Consider the following 26000-nt stretch of genomic DNA (forward strand, 5'->3'; position numbering starts at 1 on the left):
AGCTAGAATAAAATACAATTCTCTTGACTCTCAGACCAAGAAACATCTACTAATTGAAATAATTCAGCGGTAAAATCCATTTGCTGAACATCGCTGTATACACAGGCACCAGTACTGACTTTTCCACTCTCCAATATTGATATTAAAATGTATGACATCACAAATTAACATAAGCCTTCCATCTCTCTCTTCTTTTGAATAAACCAACAACCTCAAATAAATGTTACACTGTGATTGCAGCACAGACAAGAGCTACTTACCAACTATTCCTTACAATGTCATAAATCCAGAATGAATTTCTGACATTCTCTTCCCTCTTTTCCTTGTCTTTGCTGAGTCCAGATAAGACATGTATTTCATTCAGTTCTGGATCAATGGTTGCTCTCTGTGTGAATCCTGTCATTGGAACTATAAATTGAAAGAGAAAATAAGATGACAGTATTAACATTAGTTAACAGATTAGTACTACTCTATAAAAGATTACTACATCCTTACCCTGCTCTACTTGTGTCCACAGCACTTACCTTCTAACAGACTACATAACTTTTATATTAAACAATAATCAATTGTTTATTGCCTTCTCCCCACTCGAACATAAGCTCTATAAGGGCAAAGGTTGTTTGGTTCACTGTTTTGTTCCCAGTGCCTAAAACAATTGCCTGGCATATAATAGTTACCCAACTATTTGCTGAAATAAATGAACGCTAACTACCAGAATGGAGTTAGAAGGAGGGAAGAGATAGAAAGAGGTATGCAATGTAATCATTTTTATTGAGGAAAAGGGCAATGCTTTATTTAACTGATTTATTACCTGGGTCAGCTCTAATTTAATAGCAGAGACAAAATATTCAAATCTCGACTGAGAAAAACAAAAATTTGATACACAGGTTTGTTCAATAAGGTCAAAGTCATCTAAAACACCTGTTCAAGACCTACAATGAAATGACATAATTTCCAAGAAAAATAAAATAAAATAAAATATTTGGGGCTAAAATATGCCATTTTGTTTTCCTGAGTGGCTCGAATTCCCCAGAGTTAATTTTCTGAGAAAATATTTTATTTCCTGAGAAATCCATTAAATGAGTGATGGCCATTCGGCATTATCCAGTAATTTGTAAAACACTGATATAGCAAATGCAAATTTTCTCACTATTATTACTTGGAAATATTAGTTGAAATATAATTTTATGATTCCCAACATACTTGCCACAGATCTAAAAACAATGCCACTGTTTCAACACTACATTTCTTTTATACACAATTATCATATGCTGAAAAAGCTAAACAAACATCAGATTGAAGTAAAACATTTCAATCAATCCAGAATACTATGGGAGGAGATGCTAACCACATTGATATTTATTCATCTTTAACTACTTTCGCAGGGCCAAATGATGCAATATGTATTTTTTCCTAGTTTAATTCATGGGTCCTTTTACATTCATATTCAATAAATTTGTTTGGAACATTTTAGAGACTATCCAAATGCATCTCACAGTAAATATATTAAAAAATTATACACACATATATAACACAATACATAATTTGTATGCATCCATACACAAATACATTTATCTTTATACACACACATCAACCTAATCTTAACAATAACCTCAACCCTCACAATACATAGTCTTTAGTGGTTATGTAAAACCTGGTATTTTCTAATTAAGCTTTGATAAACTTTCAAAAGTGCCCAGGTTCTGACCTCTGTTCCTCAGATAACCTTGGAAGAAAGATAAAACAGTAAAGAAATGAAATCATTTTCATTAGTGGTAGAAGTAGAGGACATAACTGCCTAAATTTATTGCACTTAAATTTCTTCATCCCATGTAGAATTCTATAACATGGGTTGACAAACTATGGATTGATCTGACCTGCCTAGGGTCAAATCAGGCCTCAGTCATTCATTTACATTTTGTCTGTGGCTGATTTCACCCCACAAAAGCAAGGCTGAGTAGTTGCAAGGGCAATATTACATCTGGCTCTTCACAGAAAAAATTTGCTAACCCCTATTCTATAATCTTTTAAAATGCAAATATCAGAGATGTATGACTTATTATAAATGAATGCAACAAACTGCTTACCTAAAATAAGGACCCACTTAAATATCTTAAATAAGGAAACGGAAATTTCTGAGTGGAAGGGAAATCAGTGCAGAGGGAAAGAGATTCCGAATTCTATAAAACGGGGCTGGGTCACCGAGAGGAGAATAAAAGAGTACTGGGCTAGGGGAGGCATGTAAGAATGTTACATGCTTTCTCTTCCATACTGTCACATTTTACCTAGAAGCAGCTTTGTAGCAGAAGAGAAAAATGACAAGTGTTGCTTCTCAAAAATGAAAGCAGTGGGCAGGTTTACAATACTCAGGGAGGTAAGACTACCATGTTTATAACATCTGTACTGTAAGTATTATAAAAAATTACTTTGATTATAAAGCGGATTAGAAAGTATACACTTCCCATTTCTTTGATCTTTCATATACAATATGCCTTTTATTCTGCGTAATGTTGACTTTTGCCTCAAAGTTATACATTTAAATCTTTTATTGGCTTTTCAAACAGCTTTACAGAATATCATTCACATACCATATAATTCACCTATTTAAAGCATACGGCTTGGGTTTTTTTTTAGTATATCCACTATAAAACCATCATCACAATCTAATTTTAGAATATTTTCATTACTCCAAAAAGAAACCCTGTACCCATTAGCAGTCATTCCCCATCCCCTTTCACATCTCCCCACAGGGTCACTGCATCATTTGACATGTCTATCAACAATCAGTGTGCAGCATAGACAGGCGAAGTGAGAGGCTCGTGAGATACAAAGATCAATTAGGAGGCTGTTAACAGTACAATGGTGTGGACTGGACGAAGGCAGTAAGGAAATATTAATAAAGAAGCACGATTTCTATCAGCAAAAAAAGGGAGGAGATGTTATGTCAAAAGTACAAAAATCTCTGGACTGGCTTAACAGAGACTAAGCTTGGAGCAGAAACTTGTGAAAAATAAGAGTAAAAATGTTTCACTGAAACTTTTTCGAGGTATCCAAATATTTTACTCTAAGAATATTCAAATGTAAAAATCTCTCAAGGACAGAATTTCTATTACTCCTTAAGTTTACATACCCTTACAAATATAATTTTTATTGCATACTAATGACAAGGAAAAATGTTTATAAATATGTGTGTACGTGAATTGAAGAAACATAAAAGAACATACACCAAAAGATAAATAATAGTTATTTGAGAGGGGGAAGTTAGAACATTTTAACTTTCTATTACAGAATATGAAAAGTTTCAATATATATTGCTTTTATAGTTATAAGAAAAGAAGAAAAATCTAAACCAAAACACAGAAAAAAAAATACATCTGGGTATAAATACTGGGGACTATTAGTAATAAGTGAAAAATTCTCACACATCCTCCCAAATTTCTCATAAACAAAATTTTACATTAATATTTGGAATGCTGTTATTTAGATGGAAAGGGAATTCATAAAATTGTCAAAAGACAGTTTTACTGACACTAAAAACACCAATGTTTTTAAATCATTTAGTTGCAAAACTAAAACTAGGTATTAAAAAGTATTTTTGATTTTTTAATCTAAAATATAAAAATGAAAACTTACATCTGAAGAGTTCCTAAAGATCAGGCGGTTAATTCAAACTTACACTGAATGTATCCATGTTAATGGCTTTTTGCGTAGATTTTACAAATTGTACTGAAGTTTAATTCCTATTTCCACTCCATTCCACATACAGTAACAATTCAAAAAACATTTCAATAAAAAAACGAATAAAAATAATTTTTTCCTCTGATTTGAAAAGATAGATGCACCCCAATGTTCACAGCAGCACTATTTACAATAGTGAAGACATGGAAGCAACCTAAATGTCCATCAACAGACGGAAGGATAAAGAAGACATGGTGTGTGTGTGTGTGTATAAAATGGAATACTACTCAGCCATAAAAAAGAATGAAATAATGTCATTTACAGCAACATGGATGGACCTAGAGATTACCACTAAGTGAAGTCAGAAAGAGGAAGACAAATATCATATATCATCGCTTATACATGGAATCTAAAATATGATACAAATGAACTTATTTACAGAACAGAAACGGACTCACAGACATAGAAAACAAACTTATGGTTACCAAAGGAGAAGGCGGGTGTGGATAAATTAGGCGCTTGGGATTTGCAGATACAAACTACTATATACAAAATAAACAACAAGGTCCTACTGTATGGCACAGGAAACTATATTCAGTATCTTATAATAATCTATAATGGAAAAGAATATAATGGAATCACTTTGCTGTACCAGAAACTAACACAACATTGTAAATCAACAATACTTCAATAAAAAAATAATTAAGTTTTTCATATCTACCTTCAAAAGCAGTCTGGATTTCTCCAAGAAACTATTAAAAATGTCCATTTTCTGTAATACTCTAAATCTAATTTGTTATCTCCTTTGTAAACAGAAGGAAAAAACCCCTCATTTTTCATTTTAAATGAAGATTTTATGCACTTATTAAAGAAAATTAAAATGTAAAAAATTACATGTACACATGCATCAAAGAATTATGGTCTAGCCCTAGTAAGCATTTTAGACTTGAATTTTTACTACCGACAGAAGCTGCTTATGAAATCTAAAGGTTGGGGCTTTTGGTTTTAGACAGAAAACTAAACATTAACTACATTATCCCTCTTTCCCATCATCCCGCTTGAATTGGCAGAAACAATATTCTAGCAAAAAGAAAAACAAAAAAACAGGTCTAGAGAAGAAGAAAGTATGTCAAGAATGTATCAATAGATAAGAAATTTTGAGGAATCTTGAGAAATAGAAGTTGGGGTTATACGACAGGAAATCACAGCCAAGGAAAGAGAGCCCAACTCACCAGAGATAAAAGATGGAAAATTTCAGAGTAAGTCATCAAATACAAAAAGCAGGAGTAGACCTTGAGAAGCACTCCTGTGGGAGAGCTTCTAATAAGGACACAGGGGTCTATTCTCAGTTTACGCATCCTATAAAAAAGCCTGCATGTACCATGCATTTATACAAAACCCTCAGTCAGTGTCTGATTTAAGGGAGAAGGCTACTGGGAAAAAAAGACAGACAATGCACAGGAAACCACTATCAACTACCTTTCTTAACTGATACAGTCCTTTATTCATAAATTTTAATGTTTAGACAGGAATCACGTGACAATATGAGAAAAAAATCAGCAATGTAAGGAGAGGGACCTAGATGAACAAACAGAACAACAGGAAAAGATAAATCACAGAAAAGAACAGAACTTAGAAGAAAAAACGCAAACTCATTATCCTTGTAGAGAGTGAAGAGAACATTACATGTGTAAAACAAAAATAAGCTTCCTTAAAAAGAAGCAGAGTATGAAAAGATATTAAAAAGTAAAACTATGACAAAAAAATGAAATAACAGAATGAAAATAAAATGTGCATAGTTAAAAACAAAGTCAGTCATCTCAAGATAAAATTGATAAATTACCAGAATATATAGCATAAAGATATAGAAATTATGACAGAAATGTTAAGAGATACAGAGGATAAAGCCATTGAAGTAAAAACTTTGTCTGAAAAGAGCACCAGAAGGAGAAATGAAATAATGTAGAAGAAGGAAATAAAGAAAATTTTCCTGAATGGAAGAAAAAAAGTGGGCGTCCTGTTTGAAAGAGTCCGGGGCACTAAGCACATTTTATTAAAAAAAAAAAAAAAAAAAGGGCTTCCCTGGTGGCGCAGTGGTTGAGAATCTGCCTGCCAATGCAGGGGACACGGGTTTGAGCCCTGGTCTGGGAAGATCCCACATGCCGCGGAGCAACTAGGCCCGTGTGCCACAACTACTGAGCCTGCACATCTGGAGCCTGTGCCCCGCAACAAGAGAGGCTGAGACAGTGAAAGGCCCGCGCACCACGATGAAGAGGGGCCCCGGCTTGCCGCAACTAGAGAAAGCCCTTGCACAGAAACGAAGACCCAACGCAGCCAAAAATAAATAAATAATAAATAAATTAAAAAAACAAAAACAAAAAAAACTAGCTTGGCTATTAAAAAAAAAAGACTTTATATAGATATCTCCTAGTGAAACTTCAAAAATTCAGGAATTAAAAGAAAATTCTAAAAGCTTCTAGAGAGGGGAAAAGTAGGTTATTATATACAGAGGAATAAGTATCAAACTAACATTAGACCTTTTATCAATAACAAAGAATGCTAGAATACAAAATGGAGTAATAACTAAAATTCCTTGGAATATAAAAAGATATGGAACTAAAATTCTATTTCCTGTTAAACTAGCAACCCCAACAATGAGGGCAACATAAAAGAACTTTTGGATCAGCAGAAATATTAAAGTTCATATCAATGACTGCAACTGAAAAGATTCTTTCAGAGCTATTCCAACAAAACAAAAATGAATCCAAGGTAAAGAATGACGTAGGATATAAGAAACCCTGGCAGTGATATATGACACAGGAAAAGAAAAGGAAGCTTGAAAGAAAATAAAGACCCATTAGGTCTTAAGCCTTGTATAAGACATTTTGGAATGAAAAAGTTTTAGTAATACAGAACATGTTCTTCCCTGTAAGTCCAATCACAACACCTGAATTTATACGGTGCCCCATTCCCCTCCCCCATCATATTTTCACTGCTTAGAATTATCTTCAGTCAACAATAAATTTCCTCAAGATAATTTGATCACCACCTCTCACTTCTAGATTTCTCATGAATCTTGCTTTCAAATGGGTTTCAAATATGGGTTTTCATATGTAAAGCTTTGAGGCAAAAATACCTGATAATATTTTATTTTATCCTTGTATGAAAGTTAGGAGGATATAAATTGCTTGGTTCAAAGACATTTTCCTTGAGTATTTTTAAAGTTTACTATTTTCTTCCATTCACTATTGCTGTTGAACTGATACCTAGCTCTCTATCTTCTTGTTCCCTGCAGGTGATCTGCTCTTTCTCTCTGAAATCTTTCAGGATTTCCTTTATGTCTTTAATATTCTTAATTTTACTTTAATAAATATGCCTAGGTATGTGTTCCCCCTTATTTTTCCCATTTAGCATACTATAAGCCCTTTCACCAATCTGAAGCCTTTCACCTTTTCTGAATTCTAGGAAATTTACCTCTTATTTCATCATTTCAACTTCTTATATTTTCATTTTTGTCTTCTCCTGGAATTGCTGTTAAGATGTTGGTACTTGTACAACTCTTCTCCATATCCTTTGTTTTTCTTTTTTTTACATATACAAGTATCTATTCTCTTTCAAATTCTTTTCCCATTTAGTTTATTACAGAATATTGAGTAGAGTTCCCTGTGCTAAACAGTAGGTACTTGTTGGTTATCTATTTTAAATATAGCAGTGTGTACATGTCAATCCTAAACTCCCCATCTATCCCTCCCCACCACCCTTCCCCCCTGGTAACCGTAAGTTCGTTCTCTAAGTTTGTGAGTCTGTTTCTGTTTTGTAAATAAGTTCATTTGCATCTTTTTTTTAGATTCCGCACATAAGCAACATCATATATTTGTCTTTCTCTGTCTGACTTACTTCACTTAGTATGATAATCTCCAGGTCCATCCATGTTGCTACAAATGGCATTATTTCATTCTTTGTAATGGCTGAGTAACATTTCATTGTATACATGTACCACATCTTCTTTATCCATTCATCTGTCGATGGACATTTAGGTTGTTAGACATTCCACGTCTTGGCTATTGTAAACAGTGCTGCAATGAACACTGGGGTGTTGCTCTATTTTCCATCTCTTCATCTTTTTTTTTTCTTTCCTGTTTCTTCCTGGAAGAGTGCTCATTCTAATCTTTCAACTGATTCCACTAATTCATTTATATCTATTCTATTTATAATATTTGTTGCATTCCTCATTTCAAACATATTTTTCATTTCTAATATTTCCATTTGGTTTTTATGAATTTTAGATCTTATTTCATATTACTAATATGTTCCCTTATATCTTTAACTATACTGATCATGGTTGTTTTAAATTCTTGGTTCATCTACTGTAGTAATGCTGCTTTAGATCATGTATGTTGTCAGTTTATTGATTTCTTTTGAGATGTAGTCCTCAAATGTTTAGTTATATTGGTCTGTGAGGTAATGTTTTTCAGGTATCAGCAAGTCCTTCTATCGAGATATGTATTAGGGGACACCAAAGGCCAGGCCTTAACTACCATCAGCACCAATGAGTTTAAGAAAACTGGAGGGGAAGAGTCATCAGGTAGATAGCAAAGCCTAGAACAGAGAACCGGTTTATCACTTCCATTTACTACCACACCTCTATGCAAGGGTTTCCTAGCTTTAAACCCTTTGGAGGAAGTAGAAGGTAGTCTCCCTGGACTTGAAGGGAGAGGAGAGGAAGAAATGAATTACTGAGATGATTACTGAGATCTACCATGTAGATGGTCAGTCCACATCTGTTTGCATCAATCCTTAACTCCACTAGAGTTTCTGCACTGCCACAATGTTGTTGTTTGGATTCTGGCGTAAGTGGTATGGGCTACTATTGCTAGTTTCTACAGTGAAGGAGCAAGAATTAACTCAAGGTATTTTAGTGGAGAGACAGCCTGTACCTCAAACAGTTCCTGGAGGGAGCTGCCTCTCATTTTATTTTTTCAGGATTGATTTTGGGGAAGGGAATCAGTAGCCTGTGTTAGTTTGCCACTTTGCCAGAAATACTTTTCACTTCATAGCATTTCATACTGTTTGAATTCTGCTTTATTAATTATGCACATTGCACTACTTTTGCATTTCATACTGTTTGAATTCTGCTTTATTAATTATGCACATTGCACTACTTTTGTAATACTTTTATAAAATAAAAACTGGTTGAACAAAAATGGCATTATCAAAAACTAAAAAGACCTAAAGGTCAAAACCAAGAAAGAAACATGTCATATGTCCAACATGTCATAATGATGAATACAGTTTTCTGTATTAATTCTCTTCCCAATAAGAAAACAAGCCTATCTTTTCAATTTAATAGTTTCTAATGGGCAGTCTCCACAGGAGGGGGAAAGGATAGAAGATTTGCAACATAGAATATTTTAAAACATTCCAGATTCAACTGCCAAAAAGCTTGACTGAATGCCAAGAATCTTAACCAGTCTTTATAAACTGACTCACCAAGGAAAATTAAGCAAACAGATCAGTAAACAAGATCATATGTTAATCAGGAACACATTTTGAAAGGACAAAATGTCTGAGAAAGTAGAGAGTAAGAATTGTACAACAAACAACTATTACTGCCAACCTGTTATTTTTATAGTTTTTCCAGGAAATTACAATGATAATCGTTCAACTCTCCTATTTTTTCTTCAGCATCTTTACAACTTGAAATAGGACAGGTAAAAGGGAAATTAAGTAAAATATTTTATCTGACAGTCTGAATCACATTTTTTTCCCCCTCCTTTTTTGATTTACCTAATAGGAGGAGATTACAAGAATTTGTAACATAAGGAAACCCTATTGGGAGGATAAAAACGTAACAGAAATATACATATATATATATATTTTTTAAAATAAATTTATTTATTTATGGCTGCGTTGGGTCTTTGTTGCTGCATGCAGGCTTTCTCTAGTTGTGGCAAGGGGGGGCTACTCTTTGTTGCAGTGCATGGGCTTCTCATTGCGGTGGCTTCTCTTGATGCGGAGCATGGGCCCTAGGCACGTGGGCTTCAGTAGTTGCGACATGCGGGCTCAGTAGTTGTGGCTCACGGGCTCTAGAGTGCAGGCTCAGTAGCTGTGGCTCACAGGCTTAGTTGCTCCGCAGCATGTGGATCTTCCCAGACCAGGGCTCCAACCCGTGTCCCCTGCAGTGGCAGGCGGTTTCTTAACCACTGCGCCACCAGGGAAGCCCAAGAGAAATATTTTTGAAGGCATTTCAATTCCTGAGGAAGATACCTTTTTGCATTAATTCATGAACTAATCTGAACTCTATTTCTGCTTCATGATCCAGTGGACATACATATTCATTATTATGACTTTAATTAAGATAGAGGAAAAAATAATTTTTAGAACTGCCACAGAAATATGAAATTTAATAAAAACAGGTTTCCACAAATTCTCTATTTGTTAGGATATTTTCAGCTTCAAGTAACAGAAAACCTGAATAATGGTAGACTAATTAGCAAATAAAACAAATTTTTGCAAGTAGACAGTTCCAGCATGGTTTCAGCAATTCAACCAAATAAGTGATAGGTGAACAGCCCTACAATTCTCTTGGCCTTCCACTCATTTCTGAAAGTTGCCAGTACCAGCTCTAAGCATCACATTGTTTTGTAGAGTATTCAAACCAGGGAGGGAAAGGACTCTTTCAGCATCTATTTTCTTAGGGAAGATATTTTCCTCAAATGTCCTCCAGGATACTTTCCTTATGTCTCATTGGCCAGAACTATGTCACATGGGAGGCAGGGAAAGTGAAATAATCTGGCAAAGGATAACAATGACTGTTTTAGACTAATCACTATTCGACCCCTGGGGCTGGGCAACTTGCCAGTAAACAAAATCATGGTTTGGTTAACAAGAAAGAGCTAATGATTATAGGGTAGTAACCGATAGTGTCTGCCACATTCTTATCTTCTAATCTGGGACATTTTAAATGTTGAATGAGATCCTACTCAGCTCTAGCAGTAACTCTAGTTTGGAACTCCTACTATTTATTTTCACTGAAATATAGTTGATTTACAATATTGTGTTAGCTGCAGGTGTACAGCATAGTGATTCTTTTCTTTGCAGATTATATTCCATTATAGGTTATTATAAGATATTGGGTATAATTCCTTGTGTTATACAGTAAATCCCTGTTGTTTATCTAATTTATGTACAGTAGTTTGTATCTGTTAATCCCATATTCCGAATTTGTCCCTCCTCCCCCCTCCCTTTTGGTAACCAGAAGTTTTTTTCTACATCTGTGAGTCTGTTTCTGTTTTGCATATAGATTCATTTGTATTATTTTTTAGATTCCACATATAAGTGATATATAGTATTTGTCTTTTTCTGACATTTCACTAATCATTATATTCTCTAAGTCCATCCATGTTGCTGCAAATGGCAATAATTCATTCTTTTTTATGGCTGAGTAATACACACACACACACACACACCGCCCACACCTTCTTAGGCCAATCATATGTTGACAGGCACCTGGGTTGCTTCTATGTCTTGACTATTATAAATAGTGTTGCTATGAACATTGGGGTACATGTATCTTTTCAAATTAAAGTTTTTGTTTTTTCCAGATATATACCCAGGAGTGGGATTGCTGGGTCATATGACAGTCCTATTTTTAGTTTTTTTTTTTTTTAATATATATTTTTTAATTTTTTTAATTTATTATTTATTTATTATTTTTATTTTTGGCTGTGTTGGGTCTTCGTTTCTGTGTGAGGGCTTTCTCCAGTTGCGGCGAGTGGGGGCCACTCTTCATCGCGGTGCGCGGGCCTCTCACTATCGCGGCCTCTCTTGTTGCGGAGCACAGGCTCCAGACGCTCAGGCTCAGTAGTTGTGGCTCACGGGCCCAGTTGCTCCGCGGCATGTGGGATCTTCCCAGACCAGGGCTCGAACCCGTGTCCCCTGCATTGGCAGGCAGAATCTCAACCACTGCGCCACCAGGGAAGCCCCGTATTTTTAGTTTTTTAAGGAATCTCCACACTGTTTTACATAGTGGCTGCACCAGTTTACATTTCACCAACAGTGCATGAGGGTTCCCTTTTCTCCACATCCCCTCCAACGTTTGTTATTTGTAGACTTTTTGATGATAGCCATTCTGACAGGTGTGAGGGGATACCTCACTGTGGTTTTGATTTGCATTTCTCTAATAATTAGCAATGCTGAGCATCTTCTCATGTGCCTGTTAGCCATCAGTATGTCTTCTTTGGAAAAATGTCCATTCAGGTCTTCTGCCCATTTTTTGATTGTTTGTTTTTTGATATTGAGTTGTATGAGCTGTTTGTATGCTTTGGATATTAACCTCTTGTTGGTTGCATCATTTGCAAATGTTTTCTCTCATTCCGTAGGTCGTCTTTTCGTTTTGTTGATGGTTTCCTTTGCTGTGCAAAAGCTTTTAAGCTTGATTAGGTCCCATTTGCTTATTTTTGCTTTTATTTCTTTTGCCTTGGGAGACTGATCTAAGAAAATATTGCTACGATTTATGTCAAAGAGTGTTCCACCTATGTTTTCTTCTTGGAGTTTTATGGTGTCCTCTTACAGTTAGGTCTTCAAACCATTTTGAGTTTATTTTTGTATATGGATGAGTTTGAGTTTATTTTTGTATGAGGCAATGTTCTAATGTCATTGTTTTACATGTAGCTGTCCAACTTTCCCAACACCACTTGTTGAAGAGACTGTTTTTCCTCCATTGTATATTCTTGCCTCTTTTGTTGTAGATTAATTGACCATTAAGTACGTGGGTTTATTTCCGGGCTCCCTATTCTGTTCCATTGATCTATATGTCTGTTTTGTGCCAATACCATGCTCTTCTGATTACTGCAGCTTTGTAGTATAGTCTGAGGTCTGGAAGGGTTATACCCTCCAGCTTTGTCCTTCTTTCTCAGTATTGCTTTTGCAATTCTGGGTCTTCTGTGGTTCCATATAAATTTCAGGATTATTTTAGAACTTCTATTATTTTACCTGAACCTGGGTTTCTACCACTCATTATTTGCTTTTTGTAAAATTCCAACTAGCTTTTGACATTCAGTGATGTAGTACTTACTGATCTATCTCAGTTGCATTAAGCTACAAAGAATTCATCTCACTGAATAGATCAACCACAATTTATTTAACTGGTTACCTATCGGTGGATAATTAAAGTTGTTTCCAGATTTTTTAACTTTTGCAAACAATACCACAATAAGTTATCTCTGTACAACTTATTTTTTATGCATCTGTACAAGTATGTAAGTAGGATAAATTCCTTGAAAAAAATGCTTGGTCAAAGAGTATATGTATTTTGGGCTTCCCTGGTGGTGCAGTGGTTGAGAGTCTGCCTGCCAATGCAGGGGACGTGGGTTCGAGCCCTGGTCTGGGGAGATCCCACATGCCGCAGAGCGACTGGGCCCGTGAGCCACAACTGCTGAGCCTGCGCGTCTGGAGCCTATGCTCTGCAACGGGAGAGGCCGCGATAGTGGGAGGCCCACGCACCACGATGAAGAGTGGCCCCCGCTTGCCGCAGCTGGGGAGGGCCCTCACACAGAAACGAAGACCCAACACAGCCAAAAATAAATAAATAAATAAATAAAATTTTAAAAAAGAGTATATTTTATATTTTACTAGATATCAACATTCAATGAGTGATCTTTTAATTTACATTTAAAAATTTTTTAAAACGAATGAAGCTGAGCATCTATATCGAAGTAAGTTTGCCAGCTATTTGAATTATTTTTTTCTTTGAACTACCTAGTTGTGCTGTTTGCCATTGTTCTACTAGAAAATTACTCCTTTTTTTATTGATTTGTAAGAGTCTTTTGTTTATATAGTAGGATATTAACCTTTGTCTCAGTTGCTAGTTTGTCATTTATTATTTGACATTTAAGTATTTTTCCATATATAATCTTTTAATTTGCAAAAAATCAAACTGAATCTCTTTCTTTATAACTTCTGGGTTTTGTGTCATGTTTGGAAAGGTCTCCCAATCCTAAATTATTAAAAACAATTAGACTTATATTTTTATTTCTTAAGTATAAAACTTGAGTCTACCTAGCATTTTTTGTGATAAATAGACATCAAATAGAGTGAGGGTTTTACTTTTTGCTTATTGCCAGGTCTTAAGTGACATTTCAGTGTCATTTATTGCATAATCTGTTTTCCTTCTCTGACTGGAAATACCACTTTACCATACACTAAATTCTCATATGTACTTAGGGATATTTTATATTATCTGTTGTATTCCATTCCATTAATCTGTACAAAATTGTAGCTTTATAAATATTTGGTAGTATTACATTACCTTTCATTTTCAAAACTGTCTTTAGTGTTCTCAAATGTTTGCTTTTACAGGTGAACTTTAATTCACATTTACTAGCGAATAACCTAAATTTTATATTAAAAATGAAATATTTTTATAGGCTTATAACTAGCAAAAACACCCCTGTGAGAGTGAAAGGGGGAAGTTATGGAAAGTTATTATTACCAGTAATGTTGAGAAGAAAAAAAGTACATAATCCAATTTATCAGAATAATGGCACACCTAATATAAAAGATTCTAAACAGAAAGCAATGAAGCCTAGTTACATTAAAAATAAGCACTACCATTTCCTAGCTCAGTAACTAATCTATGTTAATGATAGCAAATCATTAGCTTCAGAGTCTTCTATGTACTGCTGAATTGGCCTTATTTAGTTAATCTGTAGAAGTCTAAAAGGGTCAAAAACATAAGAACTTATCTCTCTCTCTCTCACACACACACACACACACGCACACACACAGATTAAGAAAAAGAAAAACAAAAAAACCCCAATGTCAATAAGCACAATAAGCACATTCCCAGGGCTGAAATGAAAATCAGTAAGATTTTGCTTTTAAGGTTTTCATGAAAATATGTTTATAGATAAATCATATCTTGCAGACATAACTAACATAGCCCTCATTTGTTATTTTCACAGCCTGATAACAGCAAAAAGGAATGAAATTTAACTGTCAAAATTCTGGAGCCAGATAAGGCCTTAAGATCAACTGGTCCAATCCCCTCATTTTCAGATGAATAATCAAGTCCAGAGAAGTTATACAACTTTGCCAAAGCTACAGAAGGATGAGTGGCAGACCCAGATGAAGAGAGACCAAATCTTCTGACTCTGAATTCACTATTCTTTCAATTATACCAATCTGCCACTATGCTCAGGACAGAATGGAATAAACAGTGGCAGATGTGGGAAAACACAGTCCACAGGATTTAAGAAACACAACAAGTAAACACATTAACTACTATAGAACAGGGATTAGACTGTAAGAGCTCTGTATCATCACTGCCCAACTTAGTATCTGGCAAATGTTGAAGACACAATATATGTTTGTTACCTTGAATAATACAGATATGAGAAAATAATCCCAGTATAATAGACTGAGTTTAATAGACTGAGTTTCTTTAGCAAACCGTAAAGTTCTGGTGGTGTGACAGACCTTCTAAACATAATTTTCAACTAGTATTAAACAGAGCTTACATATGGGGAGTGTGCTAAACCCCTTGTGTTCACATACTTATTGCCAAAAGTTATTCAGAAATAAACCCAAATTTTAGATGTGCTGAATTTTGATGTAATTATGTATGTGTTAGACGCAATACTAATAAATCCCTTCTTTCCAAGCAGCTGTCAATCCACTGATTTAAATTATAGTTTCCTTCTGAGGGGAACATAATACTGTTACACTCTAGTTAAAAAAATAAGAGTTGAAAAAAAAATAAGAGTTGATGTTTCTTTGGATCTTAAAATGTTAAATCTGAGATAATTCATTTAAGTAATTATGAAGAGCAATCATTTAAGATTTTACAGTATCTGACTCAATAAAAAATTATAACAAGCAGCAGCAATTTTATAATTAGATATACCGTCTCTAATTGGTGGTCTCAACAGTTCACACAAATTTCTTCTAAGATTGCAAACAATCCAATTTGAAACTCACATAAAAGCAGTTTTAATCAAGTAACCCACATTACTGAACTGCAGATAAACACAGTAATTATGTGTTAAGTCCATTTCAAATTATAGTAATTAACTGTAATAAAACAGGTTTAGAAGAACAGTTAATAAATAGAATGTTTAAATAAGCTACAGAGCATCCATATAATAAAATTGGTATTTTCTAAAAATACTTAATAATGTAGAGGTTTAAATAGTACCGTCTTGTCCTTAAAAGGATTTTGAATGGCTTACAAAATAAGTAATAATCTAGTAAGATAAAATTAAAATTTAAACAGACTTTTAAAAATCAGGTAAAAGTAACTCTATGGGAAGACAATACATATACCATAGTTCTGACATGAGGTTTTCTGATTTGTCTAACTTAATCCAGTGAAAAAACTTTTAGATCTAAAGTACTGAAAAGACTGAATGTTCTTTAGAAATCCTGAATAAAGTCTGTGTATTTCAGCTGAGTTTTTTTTTTTTTACAGGTTTTGAAAAGCAGAGTCAAAATTATACTGCCAGATGAATATTCAGAATCGTGCTAACAATTAAGGTTAGAACCATATGCTCTAATTCCTAACTTGGGTTTGAGGAGTTAAACAATTTCAGGAGACAATGATCTATAAGCTAAGATCTGAAAGATGAGCGCAAGTTAGCTACATTTTGGAGGTAGGAGGAAAGAGTGATTCAGGTAGGGAAAAGAGTATGGGCAAAAACCCAAAGGCATGAAAAAATATGCTATCGATAGAGAATTAATATTCAGTGGTCATAAAACAAAGAACTGGTGGCAAGCTGAGGGTGGACACCAAGAATGGGGAACTACCTAAGCTGAGGCATATCATAAAGGAATCTGAGTCAGGCTGAGTTTAGACTTAATCGTGAGGGCAAAGAGGAACAATAAAAAGATTTTAAGCAAGGGAGAAGAAAAATCATCAGGTTTATATTTTTTAAAAGATATTTTCTGGGAATTCCCTGGCAGTCCAGTGGTTAGGACTTGGTGCTTTCACTGCCGGAGGTCTGGGTTTGATCCCTGGTTGGGGAAGTAAGATCACATAAGCCTCGCGGCATGGTCAAGAAAAAAATTTTTTTTCTTATCTTATTAGTACTAAATCAAAAGGTAAGGTGTCAATCTACTTCTTTTTCCTCCCTATACACAACTGTAAGATCCATGAAGTTAGAGCTTTTATTCACAGTTGTAACCCTAGTGCTTAGATTATTATCTGGCACCCAGTAGGTGACCAAAAAGTATCTGTTGAATAAATGTTGAAGTGTATGGTTCTGTACTTAATTGGTAACACAGAACACCTGTATTCTGCTCAAAGTGTGGAGAATGGGTTGGGGGAGGGATGGGGTACACAGGAAGAAGACGACTAGAAACAGAGGCCAAACAGGTGTTGGCCGTCCAAACTAGTGAAATAGCAATGGGAATAGAGAGAAGATAGGAAGTAAAATTAACATGACTTGATTACTGGATAGATCAACCTGTAGGCAGTATTGTCATATACTTGTGAAAACTGACATACCCAACAATGACACCAGCCCAAACTAGAGAGTCAAACCATCTCTACTCCTAGAGTAGCCATAAGTGAGATACTATTTTACTTAAAATATAATTTGGGTCACTTACAGACATGCAAAATAAGGTGAGACATTAAGTAACTTGCCGTGGGTTATTTGATCAAGGACTGAGATAGGCTCTGGAGAGCTAGAACAGTGATCCTCAATCCTGGCCACTGTTCAGAAACCCGTGGGGTAGGAGTGGAGGGTGCACAGGAAAGACAGACAGAGAGAGAAAAGGAGGCTTAAGGAAGAGAGCAGAGAAGGGAAAAATGGGAACGAAGAGAGGGAGGAAGAGAGAAGAGTAAAGGAAGGAGGGATGGAAGGGACTTAGGGGAAGGAGAGAGGGAGAGAGAAAAAAATAGGAAAGAAAAATGAAAAGAAAGTAATTTCAGTTTCACTCTAATATGCCAACAGAGCCACTGAGGTTCCACAATTCTAAGTAATAATGGCAACATTTTTAGGCAGGAAAATTTTCCAAGTAGTTCTAACCAGATACTCAATTCTGCCATAATAATCCCCAGTTAAAGCACTGGTTGTACATATAGGCTTTAGACAATGCAACTTACAGGCATACTGTCAAAATTAACCACTTGGAAAATGTACATTTAGACAAAAGTGATACTTTCAAATTTTAATCAGATCAAAACCCTAGCATTCATTTGCAGCAACACGGATGGACATTCTAAGTGAAGTAAGTCAGACAGAGAAAGACAAATATCATACGATACCACTTACATGTGGAATCTCATGTAACAGACTCACAGACATAGAAAACAAACTTATGGTTACCAAAGGGGAAGGGGGGTCAGAGGGATAAATTAAGAATTTGGGATTATCAGATACAAACTACTATATATAAAATAGATAAACAACAAGGTCCTACTGTATAGCACAGCATACTTTATTCAATATCTTGTAATAAAGTACAATGGAAAAGAATCTGAAAAACAGTATATATACACATATATATGTATTGGGTTGGCCAAAAGGTTCGTTCGTTTTTTCCCATATGAAGCCTCTAGCAGCAGTTAGTTGTCTTTAACTTCATTTGAAACAATTTTGTTAGATTGTGACAGCTGTCATCTCAGCGTGCATTTAAAAAAAGACTTATCAAAACTGGTGAATTTCTGTGTAGCCATTTTAACATTGAAGATGGAAGAAAAAAAGCACCATCTTCACCATATTATTTCAAGAAAGGTAAAAACACAATTGGAACGCAAAAAAAGACTTGTGCAGCGTATGGAGAAGGTGCTGTGACTGATCGAACATGTCAAAAGTAGTTTGCGAAGTTTCGTGCTGCAGATTCTCACTGGATGATGCTCCACAGTCGGGTAGACCAGTTGAAGTTGACAGCAATCAAATCGAGACATTAATTGAGAACAATCAATGTTATACCACACAGGAGATAGCCGACATATTCAAAATATCCAAATCAAGCACTGAAACTCATTTGCACCAGCTTGGTTATGTTCATCGCTTTGATGTTTGGGTTCCACATAAGTTAAGTGGAAAAAGCCTTCTTGACTGTATTTCCGCACGTGATTCTCTACTTAAATGTAATGAAAACGTTCCGTTTTTAAAACAAATTGTGATGGGAGATGAAAAGTAATAATATGGAAGGGAAGAGATGGTGGGGCAAGCAAAATGAACCACTACCAACCACACCAAAGGCCGGTCTTCATCCAAAGAAGGTGATGTTGTGTATGTGGTGGGATTGGAAGGGAGTCCTCTATTAATGAGCTCCTTCCGGAAAACCAAATGATTAATTCCAATAAGTACTGCTCCCAATTAGACCAACTTGAAAGCAGCACTCGATGAAAAGCGTCCAGAATTAGTCAACAAAAAAGGCATAATCTTCCATCAGGATAACGTTAAGACCTCATGTTTCTTTGATGACCAGGCAAAAGTTGTTACAGCTTGGCTGGGAAGTTCTGATTCATCCGCCGTATTCACCAGACATTGCACATCTGATTTCCATCTATTTCGGTCTTTACAAAATTCTCTTAATGGAAAATATTTCAATTCCCTGGAAGACTGTAAAAGGCACCTGGAAGAGTTCTTTGCTCAAAGATAAAAAGTTTTGGCAAGATGGAATTACAAAGTTGCCTGAAAGATGGCAGAAGGTAGTGGAACAAAAGGGTGACTACATTGTTCAATAAAGTTCTTGGTGAAAATGAAAAATGTGTTTTTTATTTTTACTTAAAAACCTAAGGCACTTTTTGGCCAACCCAATATATACACATACTACAGAAAACTGAATCACTTTGCTGTACACCAGAAACCTACACAACATTGTAAATCAATTATACTTCAATTGAAAAAAAAAGAAAAGAAAAGAAAAGAAAAAAACCACCTAGCATTAAACCTTTCAATAACCTTCTATGTTATTCAGGGGGTAAAAAAATCCAAATTTCTTGTATTTGTATTGTACAAAGCACTGAATAATCAGACTTAACTATTTCTCTAACCTCATTTCACATCAACTTGCCTCACCCTCGATCTGTACTAGCCCCCCCTCTGTTTCTGGAACACATTAAATTCTTTCCTGCTTTGAAATCTTTGTACATTCATTTCTCTCAGTTTTTAACATGGTTCTTCCTAATTCTCTACTTCTTTTCTTAAATCTTAAAGATTACGTCCTCAGAGATGGTTTCCCAACCTACTCTACCTAAATGGGACCTTCCATGATACTCATTATTACAGCATCCAATTTTTTTTCTTCACAGTACTTAGAAGGCAAGTGCAGGTCTCTCTGCATTAGAATGAGTCCTTTGAGAGAAGGGATCTTGTCCCCTAGGTCCATAGCTATGGACCTAAACATACTTGGCATATACAAGGCGCTGAAATATATTGGGAGAAAGGAAGGGAGAAGGTCAAACTTAGATGCTAGTAGGTGACCAACAAATACTATTAACCAACGAACTTGTCTGCATTGTGGGATAAATTACGATATCAATTAAAAATTTAAAAACACATAGCAAAATTGGTGATTCTGATTTTATAAAAGTTGATTATAGCAGTAATTAAGGAATGAATCCACTTGTCTTAGTAATAAAACCATAGTGATAAAAAAATTACCACAATTTAAGTTTAAAATAGCAGAATATAAAATTGTGCTAAATTTTATAAAATAAATACGTTTAAAAGACTAGAAGGAAATACATTAAAATGTTAACAGATTATGTCTGGATGGTTTGATATATTTTCTTTTTTGCATCTTTCTGTATTTTTCAAATTCTCTACAATGAGCATATTATTACTCTTATAATCAAAACAAAACTGAACAAAAAGAACAATTATCATACTACGCTGGCTCTAAAGCTATCCATAGCCATGAATGAAATATACTGACCAATTTTGCAAATTCCTAAATAATAATATCTCATTTTAAAAAATCTTCAAATGACAGTCATTAAAGTCTACTTATTATTATAGTGCATTTTTTGCTAAATCTTTACCACTATCACTCTGCCACTTTTTCCTTTTAAATCTTGGAAGTAGTTTAGTATGGTCAAAAACAAAGCAAAACAAACAAAAAAACCCTTCTTTGCACTCCAACTTCTAAATCTCAGCTCTATCATTATCTAGTTGTGTATTACTGAGATACTACTTCACTGAGTTCAATTTTTCTCATCTGGTAAATGAGAATAATACCACCAATTAGAACTATTTCTAAAGCTCCATGCTTAGTGACTGGCTTTTAGTAGGGTCTAAATAAAGAACAGCTACTATAATCCATCAGAATATTACCTAGTAGATAGATTATAAGCACTCTGAAAGACCATGACCATCTAGTTCCACTATATCCCTCCCTAGTCTAGCACTGAGCCAGTATGTAGGAGTTTTCAACACATACTTGTCAAACCAATTACTATCTTCACTACCTTTTTCAGATAGAGCTGCATTAGGATTGTAGGGGATTATTACCTCCATCTGCCTAGTTATTTTAATGGAAAATTAGACTAAATCTTAAAAACTTGAGGAAATCAAAGATTAAATCATATACCTCCACATTATCCTATGGTAGTAGAAAATAAATGAGTAAACAAATAAGACAGACAATTTTAGATAGGATAAGTAATGTTATTAGCCATTTCTTATAATATTTCTTTCCATATTTTTACATAACATCACCACCTACTGACCTCCTGTTATAGTAGATGAAGAACTTTATCAATACCACATTGACGCTATCCTCCCACTAAATTTTATCCCAAATTTTGGTTAAATTGATTGTAGTTTTTGTATTATTATGATTAGGAAAATACTGCTCACTGTAGAGCCAAGAAATGTACTATGATAATGCCTGCTTTCTAAAAATTTTTCTTCTTTTCCTACTATGTTCATATCCTTACTCTTTTACATCAGGTATTATTTACTGATTAACACCTTTTTATTCCAATTGCTCAAACGTATCTATTTAGTCTACTTTTATCTGGAAACCTCACTTTTGGTGAGGAAGAGAGGTCTACTTTCCTGTGTCCTCCTGCTCCAATTTGAACTGGATGCTCATAGCTTTGCTGTGCAGGTATCATCTTGGGATGGTCCTTCACTGCTTTCCTGTGTTAGATTCTCTTTTCCTCAGCTCTCAGCATGTTTTCTTTTTAACTACTTTTACTCCCTTTTGTTAGTGTATATGGTGTACTAACTTCCTAAAAAAAGAGTGCATAAAAGAGCTATCATTTTTTTAATCTTGTGTGGCAGACACTCTTAATTACACGATCCAACAGCCATTTCCAAACCCCTTCCCCTATGTACTATATAAAGGCTGGAAAAGCTAATCGCTTGCTTTCCCAGACTCTCTTGAAGCCAGGTTTCACAGTTCTAGTCAACGAAATTTAAGTAGGGAGCTTTCTGGGTACGTTTTGCTCGCCTTCCTTTTTTTCCTATCTGGAATGAAGACATGATGTTTGAGGTACTTCAGCCAACTTGCCACCATGAGGCTACAGCGAGTTAAAAATAGAAAAACAAAGATTAAAAAGAACCTGAGGGGGCTTCCCTGGTGGCGCAGTGGTTGAGAATCTGCCTGCCAATGCAGGGGACACGGGTTTGAACCCTGGTCTGGGAAGATCCCACATGCCGCGGAGCGACTGGGCCCGTGAGCCACAATTACTGAGCCTGCGCGTCTGGAGCCTGTGCTCCGCAACAAAGAGGCCGCGATAATGAGAGGCCCCGCGCACCGCGATGAAGAGTGGCCCCCGCTTGCCACAACTAGAGAAAGCCCTCGCACAGAAACGAAGACCCAACACAGCCATAAATAAATAAAATAAATAAAATAGTGTTTAAAAAAAAAAAAGACCTTCAAAAAAAAAAAAAAAAAAAAAAAAAGAACCTGAGGGCCTTCATGACATTTCTTGAGTCACTACATCAGTCCCAGATTATCTACATCTGGATTTCTTGTCCAGTGAGAGAAAAGATTCCCTAATTTTTAAGCCATTCTTCTCTTGGTTTTCTATTACTTGCAAAGAAACACATACCCCACCAATAAACCTGTTATATCTGAAAATACTATTTCTTCCCTCTTGGCTAGGAATAGAATTCCAGGTTGATGATAATTTTCCTTCAGAATTTTTAAGACCTTGTTTCCCCTTATCGCTTCCAATGTTGCTGAAAATTCCTATCATTCTAAGACCTATTCCTTTGAATCTAACCTTATTTTACAGTGGCAGCTTTTTAGATATTCTTTTTATGGCTGATACGTAAAATTCCACGACGAACAATGATGCGCCTTCTGATTGAGAAGGTTTTTGTTTTTTTTTTTTTCTAAATTCAATGTACTGACTTCCAAAGGGGGCCATTTATAATTTGCAGACCAATACTTTCCAGTTTAGGAAAATTTTCTGTTAATTCTTTGTTTTATAATCTAGTCTCCTCCATTTCCTTGTTCTCCATAGTTGGAGAAACTGTTATGAGTTCAACACTGGACCTCCTATATTGATTTTCTAATATTCTTATTTTCTCCAATTTCCATCTCTGTCTCTTTGTCTATTTTTAGGGAGACAGATGTCTTACAACTCTTCTACTTTTTATTTTAACAAAATTTATTTCCAAAAGTCTCTGATCTTTCATTACATCCTATTATTGCTTTATGGATGCAGTATCCTTTTCTCTACCAAAAGTGATCTTGATCATTATTATTTTCATGTACTTGTGTTCAGTGCATTACTCCAGATTTCTGTTTTCAGGTTTGTTTTTTTTGTCTCTCTCTTTCATAGGGAAGGTCCTAATACAGAAGATACTTAACTGACAGTTCATTAAGAGTGAAGAAATAAAATTTAATTGAAAACAATATGTGTACAACTGTAGGCAACACAGTAGGGGGACTGGGCCATGAACGTAGCCACTGTACTGGTGGCCAGCCAGCAAGATTAGACATTTTATTGGAGGGGGGGAGGGTATCCCCAAACAACAGTATCTGGAAATCTTTTTTATGAGGCCATATTTTTCTCCAGAGAAAGTGATACTAACCTTTTGTAGGAGACACATGCCTAGCATCATGAGAGCAGGGAAATGGTTAGAAGTTCCACTGTTCAGTACCTGGACTTAATTCTATTTTCTACCCTGTTCCCTCTGCCTCCACAGAGCCTCTATTTCCCTCAAAAAATAAAGCTCTAGCCTCTGCCTAGTAGGAAGTATGGGAGAAAGATCCTGAGGGTCAAACTACTTCACATGCACTTTTTTACGATGGTGTTACTTTTGTTTTTTTTTTTTAAATTCTGCCTAAATATAAACAACTATTTTTAAAAATATACATATTTTTATAAATAATAGATAAAAGGAAAAGCAAGCTGATCTAATTTCTCACCCTACTGCTCTAATTAGGCATTTTAAACCATTGGGTCTTAAACAAATACCATTCTTCTGTGTATACCAATCACAGGCAAAGTGACTACTAAGCAGGGTAACTATGTAAATTATCCAAAATAAGACACTTTTGAGAGTGAATGGGGGCACTATTAATAATTATACATAAACTGGGATTATCTCAGGCAAACTAGTTACCCTATCACCAGGAGAATAACTTCCTGGATGCAGAGCTTGTAAAGCTATATGGCATTACCAATGAATTATGTGAAGTCTTCCCTCAGAACAAAGACATACTCTACTATATGTGCCTAATATACAAGTCACTTTAGTGAGGTGGAAAGAATTAGCAAATACAGGATAATACAGTTTTTAAGTTATTAATTCTTGCAATCACCCATCACAAGCACACACATAATTCCTTTAGAAATTCACATATTGTCTTTCTGCTCAAAGGAAATCACAATAATAATAATTCATATAGTATTTTTAAACAGGTTGAATTAAATAGTTTAGCTGGTAGAGGGTTTTCTTCCTCTTAGAATCACTTCAGTTAAACAAATGGGAAAAGGATAAAGAATGGTTAGAAAGAAAAGAAAATGGGCTATAGTCTTCTACCTAAAGTAATTAAGACAAGAGAGAAGAATCACTAAATGCCTTTACCCATTCCAGAGTCTTTCTTGGTACCATCTGATATTATGTCTACATGATCAGAATCCACATCATAACTAAAGAAATCATTCAAATAGGTCTTTGATCGCTGGCCACCAAATACATATAAGCAACGATTTTTCTGAAAAATAAGAAAAAAAGGGCAAAGAAGAAAAAAAAATAGTCATTTCCACGAAGAATTCAGAATGATCCTTTTAAAATTTAAACCTCTAAAAAAGTAATTTCATGAGCGATTCCATGCAATGGAGTACTATACTGGTACAAAGCAGAATGAGGAAGCTCTCTATATACTGCTAAGAGGTAATCTCTAGGATATCCTATTAAAGTAGAAAAAAGCAAGGTGCAGAATAATGGCTATAGCGTGCTGCCTTTGTGTAAGAAAGGAGAAAAAGTAATGTGTGTTGTGTTTGTTTCTTTCTTCAAAAAGAAACAAAGGAAACTAATACAGGACAGCTATAGGGGAAGGGACAGAACAGGAAGACAGGGATAAAAACCATATCTCCAAAAGGATACTGACTTACGGTTTTGCCTTTAGAACTATGTATATGTTTTTACTTAATTAGAAAACAAAATTAACTTAAAAGAAAAAATAATCTTTGAAAAAAAGTGAAACAAGCCTACATACAAAGCCTGTATACAAAGATACGATCACACAGAGAGACATGATCACACAAAGAAGTAGTATTTCTAGTGATTTTAATTCTTGTTTTTGACTCCCATCCTTAGTGGGCTATATCCTAAACAGAAAAATAATCAGAAAGCGATCTTAAACAGCACTCAGTGATTTTGTTGTTAGTTTTGCTATTCTGTAAACTATTATAGAAAGATAGAGCAAGTAACATATCGTCACTAGGAAGCAGGATTTTAACCTTAAAAGATACACAAAAACAAAATCAAAGATATTAAATTTTAAAACTCTATGATCTTAAATTTGACTTGGACATATCAGTATGAACTCATGATTTTTCTCTTACTAAAAAAGACATATATACATATATGCGTGTGTCCATATATGCAAAGGTATACTGGGAGGTGGGCACTCCCACTGGCCAAAGATAGAGAAAAATTAGGGGATCAAAAAGAATAATGACAGCATTGGATTAAACACATCAAGTAAATAAAAATCCACAAGTTCATAATAATACTTAAAACAAAAAAGAAACCATTGGTAAACTCTGGAGCTTCAGCTCATTAACATGAAAAGGTGATAGAGGAAAAGAATCAAACATTTCTATTACCTATCCTGTGTGTTTTACATATTAGGGTAGCCAATTAGTTAACGAGGATAAGCTTTTACAGTACAAT

The 26000-nt window shown here is 35.0% G+C and overlaps 1 protein-coding gene across 4 annotated transcripts in view; it reads right to left on the reverse strand.

The window, feature by feature from the left end:
- Positions 1-26000, reverse strand: part of MKLN1 (muskelin 1) — a 379019-nt gene that overhangs the window by 32893 nt on the left and 320126 nt on the right. For all 4 annotated transcript variants that reach the window (XM_007177144.3, XM_007177145.3, XM_007177143.3 and 1 more), the window contains 2 exons: positions 24687-24816; positions 261-408 (listed from right to left, as the gene is read on the reverse strand). In XM_007177144.3, coding sequence (XP_007177206.1) covers positions 261-408; positions 24687-24816 — 278 coding nt within the window. The remainder of the gene's footprint in view (positions 1-260; positions 409-24686; positions 24817-26000) is intronic.

This window comes from Balaenoptera acutorostrata, chromosome 7, assembly GCF_949987535.1.
Source record: "Balaenoptera acutorostrata chromosome 7, mBalAcu1.1, whole genome shotgun sequence".
NCBI classification, from domain to species: Eukaryota; Metazoa; Chordata; class Mammalia; order Artiodactyla; family Balaenopteridae; genus Balaenoptera; species Balaenoptera acutorostrata.